This window comes from Halichoeres trimaculatus, unplaced genomic scaffold (genome assembly GCF_033239565.1).
Source record: "Halichoeres trimaculatus isolate MK-OKI-2021-1 unplaced genomic scaffold, fHalTri1.1 fHalTri1_scaffold_13, whole genome shotgun sequence".
Taxonomy (NCBI): Eukaryota; Metazoa; Chordata; class Actinopteri; order Labriformes; family Labridae; genus Halichoeres; species Halichoeres trimaculatus.
Window position 1 is genome coordinate 25,995,767 of NW_027437191.1, and position 17,445 is coordinate 26,013,211.

Consider the following 17,445-nt stretch of genomic DNA (forward strand, 5'->3'; position numbering starts at 1 on the left):
TGACACTCACTCACACACTCCCCTACAGGGTAATGTGTTGCAGCCATGAGTGTTTGAGCTAAGAGGAGAGCCGTCCTCTGCAGAGTTTGTGCCCCTGTTGCTGTGAGCTACAGGACGTTGCCATGGACGCTGTAACCCGGCAGTTATCAGGACCTTGGGGGTAATGCGTGTGAGCTCCTCGACTCCAAATAATCATCAAGGCGTGGCTTTGTGAGCTCCCAGGAGCCCTGAAACCACCTAAGCCCTGATTTATTCTGCTCATTATGACAGGAGAAAATACAGACTGGGTACATCAGCAGGTGCGTGTGGCTCCATCCTGACTCAGATAATTTACGATGCACAGTAAGAATTGAAACAACTTCAGCCATGACTTCAGAGTTCACCTTTAGAGGCTTGGAAGTGACGGGGAACTATTTTAAGACAGGTAACCCAGACACTGAGAGCATCCACGTCCCTGGAGTTATCCCTTCACATGCATCATTTTTCCCTTGGGTCTCAGCCCCCCCCTCAGCAATGCACGGAGGGATGCAGACAAATAATCAGAGGGCATGAGGGCACATCTACAGGAGCTTCAAAGTGCAGAAGGTGTTTCTGCCGGTGATTGTTTTTGCAAGCCACAGCGCCACCTAGTGTCAAAAACAAAGAAGCTCCTCATAAATGTAGAATGGGGCTCAGACATGGTGCTTTTTCGATATTATTTTAATTAACTTAAAGTATTCCTCACTAATTTTCTATTAACAAGTAATATTTGAATTTTGTTTTACTGGGTTATTCAAAGATATTCTCAACATTGCATGAGATTTTGGTCTATTTTTGTTTTTATCACTGTTTGACACATTTTATATTTTGTGCTGTACAGCTCTTTAGAGCATGTTTTTGCAGGTGGTGCATGCATTTATATTATGAATTTTCTGTTTTATTATTATTATTATTATTATTATTATTATTATTATTATTATTATTATTATTATTATTAATTTTATTGCTTTTAGTGCCTTTGTAAACTCTCAAGGACACATTACAGTGGAAATAAATCACAAGTTAAAATACATTCACAATATAGATAATAAGTTGACAGTTAAACTATCTATTTTTGTGTTTTTTATTTTTTGATAAACATCTTTATATTGTGTGATTGATGTCAGCCTTGTATTTTAATGCATCACGTTTTTATATTTTATGAAGCTTTATAACACTTTCAGCTGCTGACATCCAAACCCACCACCAGGTGGCAGTACAATACCAGAAATGCAAACGCTTCCATTGGGCCCTCTGTGGGAAGAAGTTACTTTGAAGCTTCTCTGCTCACTGAGCATGCTCAGACTTCTACCATCCTGCGTGTGTGTGACTGTAAATGTTTGACTGTTTGAGCTCAGAGGTTCAAAAAACTCTGACACGTGCAGAATGGTGAGTGATTCATTCCTAGAAACAGCTTTCTGTTCTCATATAAACCAAAGTAATGTTCATTTATGTCTGTTTTAAAGCTGTCTGCAGGCTTGTGAACATTAGAGAGACCCTTGAAGGTCTCATTCATACATAAATCTGTGTTAAATCAGGGCTCTGATATCATGTAGCAACAAAAAAATCACACATTTCAGCTCCTTGTTTTTCCTGCTGAGCGTCTTAAAACTCATGTGACATGTGTCATGTGTCCCTCTCTGTGTGGCTGCAGCTTGTCTCCTGTACTTAGTATAGATCCGTAAATCAGAGTCGTACAGGAGGCTGAAACGCTGAAACAAAGAGGCCGTGTGCTGGTCTAAATGAGCACAGAGAGTGCCTTGTTCGCTCCGCCTCTCTGCGTGTGTTTTATTCTCTTTTTTTTTTCTTTTTTTTTTTGGAAACCTGCAAATCTGTGTGATGTTTGGTCACATGACTCGCCCGCCTCCTGCAGGGGTCAGAGGTCAGGCTGGAGTTTGGTTAGGCACGGTGATCCTGTTAGAGATCTGAATGGACCACACACGTGCACACACACAGACACACTGAACAAAAAAGAGATTTTGGATTCAGACACATTTGAGCTTCTTTTCACAGCATTATGAGGTCTTTTCTTCTCAGGCTCATCCCAGAGCTGCCAAACACGTGAAGATTGTCCATGTGAACTCCTAAAAACAATTAGTTTAAAATTCTGAGACATTTTAAGTTTTAATTTCAGTTTAACTGTTTGTTGATCCATAAATGTCCTCTCAGAGTTCATCTTTGGGAGGATCCTCTCTGCAGGTCCATGCAGTCCGCTTTGGTCCAGGTCAGGAGCTGTTGGGGTCTCTGCAGGCCTTTGTGGAGGAGGCGGGGCTTAGAGCTCCTTTCATCATCACCTGTGTGGGCAGCGTCACCAAAGCCACGCTCCGGCTAGCAAACGCCACAGCCACAAATCAAAATGAGGTACCTCACAGCAGCCTCTTTGTTTGGATCTTTTAAGTCTTCAAAAAGCACAGGAGAGAGAACATTCAGTTCAGAAAAACTCTGCTGCAGATTCATGCTTTGGAAAGATGCTGTGATATTGATGATTACTGATCCTCAATTCAGAAAAACCTTCAGTGATGCATCTGTCTTAGCTTCACAACAAGAAGAAACCCTGATTTAAGTGTTTGGTATCCTTCACTCCAGATTAACACAACATTAAGTCCAACTTTCTGAATGTCAGACATATCAGATGAAACAAAAATACAATTATTCAGCTGAACATCAAATTTACATTCCTGGCCAAAGTAAAGAACATTCTGAAATTATAATTTCTTGGATACTGTACTGTGCTGAGTGTTGGGAAAGCTCACTGCAAAAGCTTTCAGTGCTGACTTTTACACAGCATTGCGTTTTGTTAACACAAAATTATTATTCCTCAAGTTCCAAACCTCTAAATTATTCTCTGTGGATGTTAAGATCACAGAAATACTGGTGAAGCAATAGAAATGTACAGCCAGGAAATATTTTAGATAGATCTTTGACAGAAAAGAGGGATACAAAGTTGAATTTAATATTATAAGTGTTTGAGGTAGAGAGAGGTTGCTAAACATTAGATGTTAGCTTTGATTTGTATTCCAGTAGATCAGAATTTATGTGTAAATATGATAATTTGTTTTGTATGAATTTATTCAAGTACTGACAGAAGATAACTTTACAATAAAAGAGGAGGATTAAGTAAGGTTAAACTCGACTTCTTTTCATGTGTGTGAATAAAAATGTTTCAGAGCTTACTGAGTGGACTCGAAGGAGGGCCCCACTATTCCTTGCAACAAATGCTGGATCTTGAAATGCTGAACCCTAACCCAAACATCTCCATTGCACTGAGGAGAAGAGCTAAACGACTAATAATGACTCGCATTATTAATCATTAGTCCTTTTTATTATCTCAGAACCCCTTATGACACCATCAGCTGTGTAGTTTCCATGGTGATGGATGAACTCCATTTATTTCAATAGGGGAAAAAATGTTTAAAATGCTGAATATTTTAAAAAAGCGCATGGGATAGGTTTAAAAAAAAAAAAAAGGTATAGCACTCTTCTCCTGAAGGAGCCAGTTGTTTGAAGCCATGAACGATTAAAATCAGTGAAAAAAAATTGAAGGCTGTAAGAAAAAGGGCCAAAAATAATATCCCAATGAATAAGTTGAATTTCTGTTTGTTTAAATGCTGCATGCTTAGTTTTTTAACGTTGTTGAAAAAAACAGTAGTTGCAATATTTAGGGAAAGATTTGTAGAAAATACTTTTTTTTACAGCTGAAAATTGTGATAAAGCCTGGTGTAGTGCAGTCCAATGACGTGATATAATTCTGTCTTGATCTACTGTTCTAACTAAACTGAATCTAATAAAGTGTTTGTGTCTACTTTTAGTATAAAAAAAATGTTAGACTTAATTCAAGCAAAAAAAAAAGACCTGTAAATAGCTGAAGTTTTGTTTCCATGAATTCATTACATTTTTCAAGGAAATTCTGGCATCGTTTTTGTCTTTTAATATCTTGAAATAAGACATTTTTCCGGACTTGTTACGTGAATGTGGCTCTGATTAAGTCTTATAAGATCATTTTACTTAAATAAAGACAAAAACTTGTTAAATTTCAGTTTTTGCAGAATTCACTCATCAAAACTGGTGCATTAAATGTTCTGTCTGTATTAAATGTTATATCTGATGGTTTATTATTCTCCATGTTCCTCCCCATCAGCTGCTCCACCTGAGCGGTCAGTATGAGATCGTGTCCCTGGTGGGCACTCTGAACCCGGACGCTCACCTCCACATCTGCCTGTCTGACAGCCAGGGCCGGACGGTGGGCGGTCACGTGATGGGAGATCTGCAGATCTTCACCACGGCAGAGGTGGTGATAGGGGAGGCCTCACAGCTGGAGTTCAGAAGAGAGGAGGACGAGAGGACGGGGTTCCCGGAGCTGGTGGTTCAACGGCGCTGAAGGGGCAAGGAAGGGGACTCCAGCAGATCCTGCAGCTGATGGAGGTTTTATTTGCTTTATTGCTTTATTGTTTTCAGAGCCAAATGAATCTTTAAAGACAGATTTACTTCCCCAGAGTCTGAGTTTTCAGTTCAACACACCCTGTGTTGCTTCCTGTGATTGATTGTCCTTTACAACATAAACCAGAAAAGCAAACACTGTCATGTTTCTGGTTTTGCCCTCATCTGTTCAAGCTCACAGTGAGGTTTCTCTGCTCTCTCTTTGAAAACTGTCTGGATGAAAGTCTCTGCTGACCAGGGCCTAATTTCTAACTCCTAATAACTATTTAAGTTCCTAAACTATTCACTCTCTTCATGGTGAGCACCTTTAGTCCTTTGTCGGGGATCTTTAGTTGCAAACATGATGCATAGATTTGGAGCTGTGTTCCTCGGGTATCTGAGCCCATTCCTCCTGAAACATCAGACCAAACTAAACACACATGACTGTTTTGAACTATTCATTTTCATGCAGTTTGTTTAATGCAAAGAGCTGAACATTTTTGCATTTGGTTAAAGAAAAACGTGTTTGCAATAGGAGTTGAATCACTTTTGAGAGCTCATCTGAAGAGATGGTCGGATTTCTATCAACACAAGTCAAGTTTTAGTCAACCATGAAGATTTCCAGCAAGTTATACATAAACAACAGTTTTGCCAGACACCGCTGACCTTTTTCTCAAACAAAAGAAATGCAAAATTTCAGTAGTTTCTAAGAGCTGAAATTTCCTTCACTGCAGAAAGCAAATCACATATGACCATTTCTGTATTTCATAATTCATTTCATATCTGTCTCCTTGTGTTTTAGGAGATTAAATGTATACAAAAAATTTGAGGCCCTGTCTGGACTGAGTATGAGACAAAAGCATCACAAAGCACAGCACAGGATGAGGCTCATGCTGCACGTTTTATCTGTGCAGGAAATATAAAGAAACAATCTGACAGTTTTTCGCAGGGGATAGACACACACACACACACACTTGGCCCCAGCAGCCAATGGTTTGTGCCCTGTTGGGGCTGCAGCTTTCTGCTAATAGATGTTAAACTGCAGCGCGGCCTTTCAGAGCCTCTGACCCCCCCACTGGTGACGAAACAAAGCAAGAACCCCCTGAAGGATTAACCATGACCTTGGCTCGGTCACGGCCGCCGCAGCGAAGAAAGGAAGAGCTCTGCTGCTCTGCCGGCGGGCGGCTGGGAGGGAGGGGACGAGGGAGTGGTAACAGGCTTTTGAAGGAATCCGGAGCGTGGAGTTTAATTGGAGCGGAGTCGAGACGACATGTTTCTTTATTAGAGACACACAGGTGAGTCTTTGTTTCAACTCAGGCCTACACACAACCATCTGAACGCTGAACCTCCATCAATCCATCTCTGAATCTGATCTGATCTTTGATCTCCTGTTTGTTCTTTTTAAAGGTCATTCTCTGAGTTACAGATGAAACTTTGTGCTCCTGGATTCACTGAATCTCTTTCAATCTCATCCATGAGGCTGGAGCTCTCTTTACCCATCAGTGCGATTAAAGCAGCTGGCAGAGTAAGCATTTCTGACCTGGGCTTCAGGCTTCAGGAGGAAAATCTGGGGATGTTTTTTAAGCAACATATAATTGTAATTGGGACAAGTTTTGAACCAAACTGATTAGCCAGGTAAGATTTTCATCATCTTTTATAGGGTGCAATATTGGAAATCTGGCTGTCTTCTGTCTTTCTGGTGTGTATTTTTGAAGCGCCAACTGCTGATTTTCCATGCTGAAAGTTGATAAGTTTTCAACCAAAGTTTTTAAAAATCCAAAGGTCAAAGCAAAAGTACATTTAGTAACTTATTGTGCTCCAAAATTACTAAAATGTTTCTTGAAATGTTACCTGCCTGCATCAGAATACTGTAGATATGTCATGCTGATATCTCCCAGAGCTCCTTTCAGTAACTTTTGGTTAGTTTTGCCTTTGGCGCCCCCTGTGGGCGGAGTGGTATATACAATCTAAATAATCAATGATTTATTTTTTTTCAGCAAGTGCATATTTATTTTTTAAATTTCTAATCATCCCACTGCGCTTAGTTTTAATCAAAGATTGTGTAGTATACAGATGTAGTTTGTGTGACATCACCGATTTGAGTTTTAAAGCCTAAAATCGATAGGTGATGTGTTGAAAAAGCTTGTCTCAGCCTAGCTTTGTTTGAGGCCCATTTACACAACAACATTTCATCCAAAAACACTAAAATGCAGTGGAATATATCTGTGTTTACACCGAATCACTGAGGGACTAAAAACGCTGTAGTAAGCATGCTAGACCTGTAGTTGGGGCTATAACTGTCTTGCCTAAGTTGCTTTTGGTAGATTCCACGAAGGGTTGGGCCGGTCATGAGCAACACAAGCACAACATGGTAGTTAGCAATGATCGTAACAGCAGTACTATTGTATGCGCTGCCTGAAGTGGAGCATGACGTCGGCGTTTCTACTGAAAACTTCAGCTTACCGTTTACACAGCAACGGTGGTGGCAGCATTTCAGAAAAGTTTCACTCTGGAAACCGTTTTCAAAAGTTTGTGTTTCAGGTCAGCGAAAATGCAGTTCCTGTGTAAACGCAAGGCTGAAACGCAACAATACTTTTGCGTTTCAGCCTAAAACCGTTTTCATGTAAACAGCCCCTGAGTCAGAAAGAGTTAAAGAGGTGGGGTTTTAGCCTCTTTGCTAACAGCTACAGTGTGCACACCTGTCAATCAGTGTGTGCTGATAGAGAACTAATCTATTCAGACAGAAATCAGGTTTTGAACCAGGCTGTAAAAAATTTCATTTCTCCTGTAAAGATCAGCTCTTTGAATGGGTGTGTATGTGGTTTCTGCTGTTTCTGGAGACAGCCTCTTGTGGACACTCCGGGAACTGCAGTTTTAGCACTTATGTTAGGCTACATATTTTATGACGGGAAGTTGCAGCTTGGTTTCAACTAACAAATGCATAATTAAGAGGAACTATTAGCAAAGGGGAATGCAAATTAAAGACTTTTTCATCAGCTTGTAACTAATCAGAGAATAGCAGGTCTTCTAAAGCTTGTCAAGGCCTCAGTATTATAATCAATCTGTTACAAAACCAGATGAAAACTCCTCACAGGAGCTCTGAACATTGTGAAAATCATGCTCCAATTATCATCTTTACTTTTAAGACTTGAAAATCTTTTACTTGTTAAAACTTTTCCTGTTGCACTCTTTCTTATGGCATCAACTTTTCTAACTCTTTCACAATAGTTGGTCCATTTTCTTTGATTAAGTAATGTGCATGAAACAACAGGCTGATAGAAATATAGATAATAAAGTAAAGTTGGACAAAGAATATAATGATAACAAAAAAGAAAATTCTCAGTACTGGGATTTAGTTAATCTATAGTTGGATGAACCAGCCGCTCCCGAGGCTAAAACGTTGATTTCAGACTCAAAGGGTGATCAGTTAGAAAGTCACCTGATCACATGTGATTATCTATAAATAATAAACTCCACCTTCACATTTAAAGACAGGTCTCAGACTCTGATTCTTCCTGAACACCCAGACACTCTGTGTGTGTCACCGTGTTTGTTTCCAGGAAGACGAGGCCGCACATCAGCGGGACAGCCGGCCCGCCGCCACATTAAAGCAGGGCAACAAAGCGACCCTGCTGCAGCTTTGTGCTTTTGTTTTGCTCTGTTGACGCAGCATGGTGGCCGAGGAAGCGTTGGTGGTCTGCCCCAGTGCCCTCTGGGAGGCAGTTTAAAACGTCCAACTAAAGCGACTCAGTTCTTGTTCATGATAAATTGAAAGGCAGCAGCTCAGAGCGGATGTTGTGGATTTGAAACCTCATGTTTGATCTAAAGACAGTTTTTAATTCAGCTCTTTTTGTCTTTCTTTGTGTGGCAGAGATCATTAAAAGCTCCAGAGATCTTTCTCTGCTCCTACATGTACTTGTTTCACTTGTATTCAGATGCATTAGGAGGGTCTGTGAATAACACGCTGATGTTTGTTGTTTATTAATGTGTGGCAGCGATCTGCAGCCAGCATCCTGCTGTGCGGCACCAATTACATTTTACTGACACACTCGCTGCACAGAGATCGGACTTTAATCTCTGCATGGCTGCACGCTGAAACACAGCTTTCTTTGCATCCAACCCACGGCTCTGTGTGTCCATGTCCGTTTATTCTCACATAAACAGGCATTCAAAGTTTAATTTGAGACTGTATGGAAGCAGAAATCTGCACACATAAGTTTTTACTGTGGGTTTAATTCAGCACTCAGCTGACACAGACTGAAAAACTCTACTAAATTCACAAATAAATGAGTCTTTTCTGTAAATTCAGCTTTGAAAGTTTTTCCAAAGAGTGATGTAATTATTTTTAAAACTTTTCAATCAAATTTGAAGCAATACATGTGACTTTATCATTTTAATTCTTGATGTAAAATATATTTAAGGCCTAGTTACTGATGAATCTAAATGATAAACTTTCCTTCTTCATGCTCAGTACAAAATGAAGATATAATTTCTGGACATTTAATGCATAAATCCAAATGCTGTTGATGAGTTTATCAGAAGTAGTTGTTAAATGTGACACACCTTACAAATAAGTAAATGAATTTAAGAGAAAATGACCACTAGTTGAAGGAACAACAACCTATCTAACATTGAAACCTCTTCATGCAGAGGAATGTAGCTACAGAGGTGCAAAAAGTCGCGCTTTTTGCAGAGTTTCAGGTGCAGAACCACACCTCAACCTCACCCCTTCCGGTATTGAAACAACCTCCTAATCCGTCATGCCCTGTTTGCTCTCACTTTGTGGCAGCGTGTAAGCCGGATGCGGATAGCCTTGCCAGCTACATAATAGAGCAACGCCATAGCAGCACGACACAGTGCACCCCACTAAAAAATCCAACAAAGAAGAAAAATGCGACTCAGTAAACAAAGAGCGATTAAGTGACACATCCAGCAATTCACCTTCTTCGTGATTGGCGTGGCTCTTTCGTACAAAGCAAAATCAAGTTTTGTTTCAGAGAAGACTGTGTGCAATAAAGAGAAGTACAGCTGCTGTCGCACAGTAATTGACGATTCTTTTGACCAATCAACTGACTACAGTGACCCAACGTATGGGTTCCTAAAAGTGGGACAGTTAGTCTTGGTTATTGGGGGATCTGTCCCGGATTTAGTCGCTTTGAAAACGCCACAAAATGCGTGCAGCACCAAACCTGTACCACTTAGTGAGTGGGCCATAGAGGACTGACTCACCGGTGGTACTCGATCCTGTTACTCCTCATTTTAGTAACAGGATTATAACAGGAATGAGGTTTCAGCATAAAACTGTTAAATACATTAAATTTAGCTGCGCGGCATTTATGCTAATAGCATGTTGACACTTAGCACATTACAGTAATCAAAAAACTCTATTCTAACCACAAACAACATAAAAATATAATTCAGGTAGCAGGACTTGGCCAAGATTTGAATCCTGCCATAGATCGTTGAGATATCATCAAATATACATAACAATAAAACAGTAAACTTACCTTTGGCCTTCCCATGGTCTACAGAGGATCTACATAATGCTACTTCTTGTGGAACATATGACTTGAAAATGAATCTTTTAAACCCTTTTTATTTAGTATACAATCAGATCAACTTACAGGACACTTGAATTAATACAGAAATTTATTTTACAGTTTGTTTTATCATGCAAACATACATTTTTTTCTCTGGGGATGCAAATGGCAGCAATTTGGCGGAATGGCCCAGGTGGTTTTTTGTTTGTTTGTTTTTGTTTTGTTTTTTTCTCTTCTTCAGCTCTTTCTCTGTAGCTGAGTCTTTAAATAATGGAAATGGGCTCTTTGTCTTTTTCTCTTGTCAGTAATGTTGTTTTTCAGTGTATGAGACAAGTTCTAGTTATTTAAGTGTGGTTAGATAATGAATATGTTGATGTTGTGCTCTCACCAAATTTGTAATTGTTTTTTTTGTCAAAGGTTGACAGCTGTTGATACAGCTTGAACTTTATCTTGGTGTGGTGCTTGGCTGCAGATTTTGGGACTGATGTGAGTTACTGTGGCGTTGGGAGGGAACTGATGGGGGTGTGGCTAGTGCGCAGTTTAAAAAAACAATAGCCAGCAGTGAAGTCACACAGTTTTTGTACCGTGTCTATGTTTTGGAGCATATGTGAAGTTTTTGATTATACTGAAGCTTCTGGATAATTTTGTGAAACTTCTTAAAATAAAGTTGTTTTGTGTTTAGAACCCAAAGAAACGTGAATTGGATTAATGCTGCAAGACACAAGAAGACACAGGTATACTATGACTACTGGCTATCCAATAGTTTTTGACTCAGAATCTTAATATTGAGAACCCTTTTCTTATATTGGTTATTGAGAGCAAAGAAAGTTCTGCACTGCAATCCACTTCAAACTTCTAATGCTCAAAATAACATCTGTTTGTCAAAATGGACATCTTTCAGCCGAGGGCTTTCTACAAAAGTGGTTGAATCTGTTGCTAGTGTGGATATTTATCTGCTTATATTAATGTTGAGTGTTTTTGAGTTTGAGCCTTCTAACATCTTTGGATGTTACAGTACATGGTGCATTTAACTGCTGTGGATGTGTTATTAAAAAAATCTTGAAAATTCTTTCTGCAGTAGTGACTCTTCACTCTTGAGAGCCATTTTTCTGTTGTGAGAGTTTCAGCAACTTTGGTTTTATGCAGGAAAGATGTTCACAAAGAGAGAAAATGACCATTTTCACACCTTCAGTTGCCTGAAGAGAGCAGAGAAAGGTTGCAGGGGGACAGAAAGAGCCTGTGTTTGGTTTTATAGCTCATTTGAATAACTGCAGGCTTTGTTTTGTTGTGATAGTTTCTGAGATTGGATTTAACGAGTGTGACTCCAAGTTGTTGGAAACTTGAGGTTTGTGACAGAACCTCTCTTCTAGTTCCCTCTTTCTGTCTTTATGCATATACCTCTCTGACAAACCCTGCAGCCTCTTTCACATATGCTGTCCTGAAGTTTCCAGGAGCTGTGTTCACACATGCTGCACATTCTGAAAATGCTTTATTTCTGTATTTTGCACACGGCTCATGCCTCTTCCTCCTCCTCTTCTTTTGACAGCCAGCTCATTATCCTACCTTTGAGTGCAGCTCAGAGTAAGCACCGCTCTCCTCTTTTTATGACCTGGCTCTCAGGGTTGCAGCAGGCCTCTGTCTCGGCTCAGGTGAGTCTCCTCTGCAACAGGATTGTCTCTGAGAGACAGATGAGGAGCAGAAAGGGGTGTCCTTCTTCTTCGATCTTTATCTGCTCCTTTCCTCGTTAGTGACTTCTCCTCCCTGTCACTTTCCCTCCGTCTGTCTCTGTCATCTGTCAGAGTAATGAGCCGTGCGAGCAGCTCAGGGTTGTGAAGTCGCCCCCTCTCCGCCTCACTTCAAACAAGTCCGGCCCAGGTCATTTGTAAATCTGCTGCTAAACATTCTCCGGACTGGGAACAACAGAAGCCATGGCAGCGCTCGCAGGCCTATGCACATCCTTCAGCCTGCCCCCCTGGAGAGCTGCTGCCGCTGATCATCCAGCTTTCATGTGTCAGCCAAAGATCTGGCAGGCTAATGACATGAGGTCTGTTTGAATGTCTCAGCGTGAGGCGAAGAGCCGGACGCACACAGACACAGATCAAAACCTCAGAGCCGCTGCTGCTGTCTGCTGAGAGAAGTTATCACAAGTCTGATGAGTTTCTACACCAACATTGTTTTTCCTTTTGACGTCTAGAGACACACAGAGACACTTAACGTAGGCACAGAGAGGGAGAGGGGAGAGGGTGTAAATGCATTTTCACCAAGTCCAGTTTGTTTCAAACATCACCGCGTCCAGTCCAGAAAGTTCCTTAATAGAGGTGAAAGAAGGACAAGAATCAAAGACAAAAACTTTAATAACTGCACACAGAAAACAAGACAAAGCCTTAAAAACTGTTAGCGTTTCTTCCTGATCTTAACTGACCCCAAAAGCTCCTCAAAGCTTGACCAGGCTCCATTGCAATTGCTCTATTTATGAAATGTATTAAAATAACTGTTGGGGCATCTTCTTATTTTGCTTTTCAACAAAAGCAAATAAGAAAATCAGCTGTAAGATACATTATTACAGTGTCTAAATCCACCAAGTGGTTCATTATGGTTCCTCTTGGTATGGCATTTTGTGGCGTTTTCATTGACTAATCTTGAGACAGGTCCCCAAATTACCAACCTGTACTGTCCCACCTTTTGGTACCCTTCTGTTGGGATGCCAGACATACAGACCCCAGAAGGTGGAGCTAGAAACACTGCAGTCCATTCATTGGTCAAAAGAATCATCACTTATCGTGAAAAAAAGCTTGATTGCGCTCTGTGATAAAGAGCCACAAAGCGATCATAAAGAAGAAAAAATTTTGGATGTCTTCCATCGTTCGTCTTTATTAACTGTGTCACATTTTTTTTCTTCTTTGTTGGATTTGCAGTGGGGTACACTGTGTGGCGCTGCTATGGTGTCACACTATCATGTAACTAACATGGCTATCCGTATCCAACTAACAAGCTGCCTACCCAGAAGGGCCAAGGTTGGCTGTGGAAACAGAAACAGGATCAGGCTTTACTGATCCATACCAGACCACTTGGTAGAAACCAACAGTGCTTCGGCATCAAAAAACAGCAACGGAGTTCGACTGGTGCTTAAAGTTCATCTTTATTTAGGACACCGTGAAACTACAAAATACAAAATATCAAACATCAATATTAAGCACAATAAATACAACATCAGTGCAAACATCAACGATACAATTCAGTTAATTTAATAAGTTAAATACAAACATTGAAGGCGCCAGAAAAAAATAGATTTAAGTAGAGGTATGTGTTTTAGAAAAATATATTCTTTACCTCGAATCGCCTGCCAAAGGGTGCAGAAGAATGCAGACAACAAAAAAACCCGCTTGTCATCATTTCTGCTGATAAACACCATAATACAATTGAAAGCATGAACAACAAACCAAAAACAAACAAACAAAAGTTTACATAATGCAGCTACATACCGTTCACATTTCTGTTTGCACGCGCATACACGAGGCAACAAACAAATCTGGTGTGTGATGACACCTCCCTGACCTTTATTGCATTTCCGGAGACGGAGCATAGGTGCTCCCAAACAGCAGGGGGCAACTTACACTCTGGCCACTTACAGTGCTCGTCTGACATTGTTGATGGGTTTTTCGTGAATAGTTTGTTTAAAACGAACAAATTATCTGGGTAAACAAACTGAACCCCCCCTCCCCCCTTTTAAACTGCTGTCAGTTTGTAAACTGCCTGTATAGCCATCTTAAATTTCACTCAGCTGAATGTTTTAATGCTAGGTCTTCCTCACTCTCAGACAGACAGTCAGATAGTGATTTGTGTGATGACCTGTAAAGAAAACTGTCGTGGAAAATGTATCCAATTGTCCAAGAAGCTCTTAATTTTCATACTGTAACTTTATCCCTCTAAACTCTCAGTTCATAGAGTTACAACAAAGGATTGTGGGAAATAGAGTTTTTTAAAAATATGATTGTAGAGATTTTTTTAGCTCCCTACACTCAAATACGAGATTTAAATCTGATCCAGAACCAGCAGAAACTTCTCTGAACCTGAGCCTGTTTGAGTCAGACTAAAAGGAAGTGGAAAACTGTTCTGTGGTCTGATGAATCCAAACCTGACGTTCTTTTTGGAAACCATGGACGCTGTGTCCTGAAGAGGAGAGGGGGAACCCAGCTCATTCTCAGCTCACAGCTCAAAGCCAGCATCCCTGATGATCTGGGGATCAGAGGAGTCTATGGCATAGGGGGTTTACTCACCTGCAGCTTCATGAATGCTGAATTACATCTACAGGTTTAGGAGCCACATATGCTGCCACCTATACAATTATACAAATTTCAGTTCTGACGCTAAAACCTGTGTGTACATGTCAAAACCATCCGAAACAGAAACCCTTAAGCTTTGGATTTTCTCTCAGAAACCTTGTGCTTCTGGATCCTTTTGTTTATGCACTGTTTAAATCCCTCTGTTGTTTCTTTATCTTCCTTCAAACACGTCTGTAATTGTATAAAAACAGCACATGGACACATTATAGTTAACGCCTTTCCTTGGAGCTCAAGAGGTAGAAGCACTTATGGCAGAACAGACCATTTGTTCGACTGCAGAAATTTTCACGTTGAATGAAGAAAAGTTAGAAAGAAAGAAAAACACAAACTATTCAATCAAACTCTGTAAGTTTTCATGTTTTCAAGGCTTTTTCTTAAAGTTGTGATCTAAAAACTTAATCTCTTGTTCAGACACTTATCTCTTCTTACGTTATACGCCTTTAGTCAAACAATGCTGAAACATATCCAATAGCTTTTCTTATTTATGGCCAGCACAGTGACATATCTGAGAGGACATCAGCGTGAGGAGAGAATAGTTTCTCTTCAAGGTTAGTTCTCTTCAGCTGAATGTTGTTTGATTAAGGAGATAAATCATGAGCGCTGAGAGAATAACAGCACACAGCTCATATGAACAAAGGCTGAGAGACTTCTTCAACAAGCTTTAGAGATGTATTCACAGAGTGTCATTGTCAGCTGGCCCTTTCATCGTCCATTCAAAACTTACACTGTCTAAAATAGAGACTTATGTTCAAATGTGTCAGAAGTTTTTTTTAAAATGTTCTTCCACAACTTCACTTGCTTAACAAACTTTCTGACTCTTCAGGTGACACCTGTACCAAGGTTTCATCACACATCACAAGAATCATTAGTCAGCAGACTTTGGACGCTTTTACGTTAAGATAATTGATGCTGTTGGTTTTGTGTGTAAAGTCAAAACACAGAGAAACCTCTGATTAAAGGAACATTTCTGTGTTTTTTGTGCTAAGGTGCAAAGGTTGTGTAAAAATATAGTTCAGATCTTGAAAGCGGGGTTGTTTGAGATAACAGAACATTCACTTTGAAATGTATTCATATCAATTTTAAAAAGTAGCACAACAATTCTGAGACACGAAAAGTTTTCTGTGCTGTAAACTGAACTTTAACTTAACTTTAAACTAAACTTTTTTTGTCTTTATTTTGTCCCTCTGGTGTCCCCATAGTATCTGTAGATGATTTAAAGCTTAAATAAATCCTTATTTTTTCTCTCACTGGTTTCATTTTTTTTAGCTTCTGTCTGAATGCTGCCGTCTCTTTAAGACAAATCCTCTTCCTTCCGATTGGCCAACTGTGAGGAAGAGGGTGGAGATGGTTAAGGAGAGATTTTCATGTTTGATGGTGCACTCTATTTGTTCTCCGAAGTCGGGATTCAGGAGTTCCAAGTGGAAAATTTTAACTGGAGCACCCTCCAAGGTTGGAATTTCCTACCAGGAAGTCAACAGATCCACACCACCCCAAAGAGTTTGCAACCAAAGATGGCTGCCCTGAGAATAACAGTGATCAAACTCTTGTAATATTTCCTTTGTTTTAGCATTTCTGACGAGTGTTTGTTGTACTAAATCAGCTGTACGTAGAAATATTGTGGTTATGGCAAGTTTTTCCAACTTGGCAACTGGAACGTTTTTAACTTACGGTGGCGTCATTGCCCACTCCCCACTTCCAATGTAAATGGAATGCACCATGAGATCATGCTGTGATGACCTCATCATTTTAGCAGGTCTGGTGAGGATCTGGTGCTTTTTTTAAGAACAGTTTTGATCAGTTTACAGACAGATTGAGGGATTTCTAAAACATCTGAGAATGTAAATGGCAAGTGGACCAGTACTCATATTGAGTTTTTCTGGTCTCCCGGACCACTCAAAGCACCTTGCTCCGCTAGTCTTATTCACCCATCCACACCACAGTCACACAGTGGTGGCAGAGGTTTTTCTATTACAGTAATCATCAGCTTATCTACCACATTCACACCTATCAACACACAACAAATAATCACAATGGGAGCAATTTGGGGTTCAGTGTCTTGCTTAAGGACACTTCGGCAAAGGTTTGAAAATCTGCACACGCTCATTTTGAACTTTTAGGATTGGTACTTTAAATCCATGTTTACAATACGAGGAAGCAGAATACACACTCTTTAATGACTAAAAAAATATTATCAGTGTCAGCTTTGTTTATATGGCACCTTTAAAACAGCCAGTGGCCTACCAAAGTGTTTTATCATTAAAAATGCAGACACAATGAAATAATAAATGCATATAACGTATAAAAACATTAAACAAATGACAAACAAATAAATAAAGGACCCAATAAAAGTAACTATACAGCGCAAAAGGCCAGCAGTTATTATATTAACATACAATGAAATGCAAGAAGAACTTGATTTTTACAGGATTTTTCATACATAGATCAGATAAAATGCTCAGATTTTGGATTAAAGTGGACATAACTTGGAGACCAGGAAGACCTGGTAGTTTTATTTTGTGTTGGATTGATGCAGCTTCTACCCGTTCTTGCATTCACATTTCAAATTTACAGAATTCAACTCTGTACGTAAAAACTCTTCGTGTTGGAAAGACTGTCAAACAACTTCGAAACATTAGTCACCTCTGGATTTACCCCTGAATGTGACCTTTTGGAGTGCTTTCAGTGCGGCCTCAGAGCCTCTGGGTCCAGGTGCTGCTGCAGCTCTTCACCACTAGGGGGCAGCATGAGGCAATAAGTCAGGGAGGAATGAAGGCTGGAGATCACACAGATCTGTTATTTGACTTTGATCACTTTGGTTTCACTGCCAGATGTAACAGCACATAGAGTTCAATTAATTTGAGAAAAAGAAATGTATACATTTACATATTTTTTTATTAACTAAAGGTAAATTACTGTTAATTTTATTTTGGACAAAGTGTTTAAATACAGCTCACACAAGTGTAACAGGAACAATGGCCCATCATATTAACACACCATGACAACATGTGTTTTAAAAAAGCACATGCATAAACAATCCCATCCAATCGACTGATGCATTGATAAGAGCTCTTACTTCGAGTGCCTTTTACTCTCTGTTGTTAGCTGTGTGCTGTTTTCAATGCCAGAGA

General features: G+C 39.9%; 1 protein-coding gene across 1 annotated transcript; it reads left to right on the forward strand.

The window, feature by feature from the left end:
- Positions 1-1,294: 1,294 nt before the first annotated feature.
- Positions 1,295-5,204, forward strand: LOC141802079 (bifunctional protein GlmU-like). Its single transcript, XM_074685490.1, has 3 exons — positions 1,295-1,407; positions 2,188-2,379; positions 4,157-5,204. Exons 1-3 carry the CDS (start codon positions 1,405-1,407, stop codon positions 4,394-4,396), a joined length of 435 nt encoding a protein of 144 aa, XP_074541591.1. The 5' UTR covers positions 1,295-1,404; the 3' UTR covers positions 4,397-5,204.
- Positions 5,205-17,445: the final 12,241 nt, after the last annotated feature.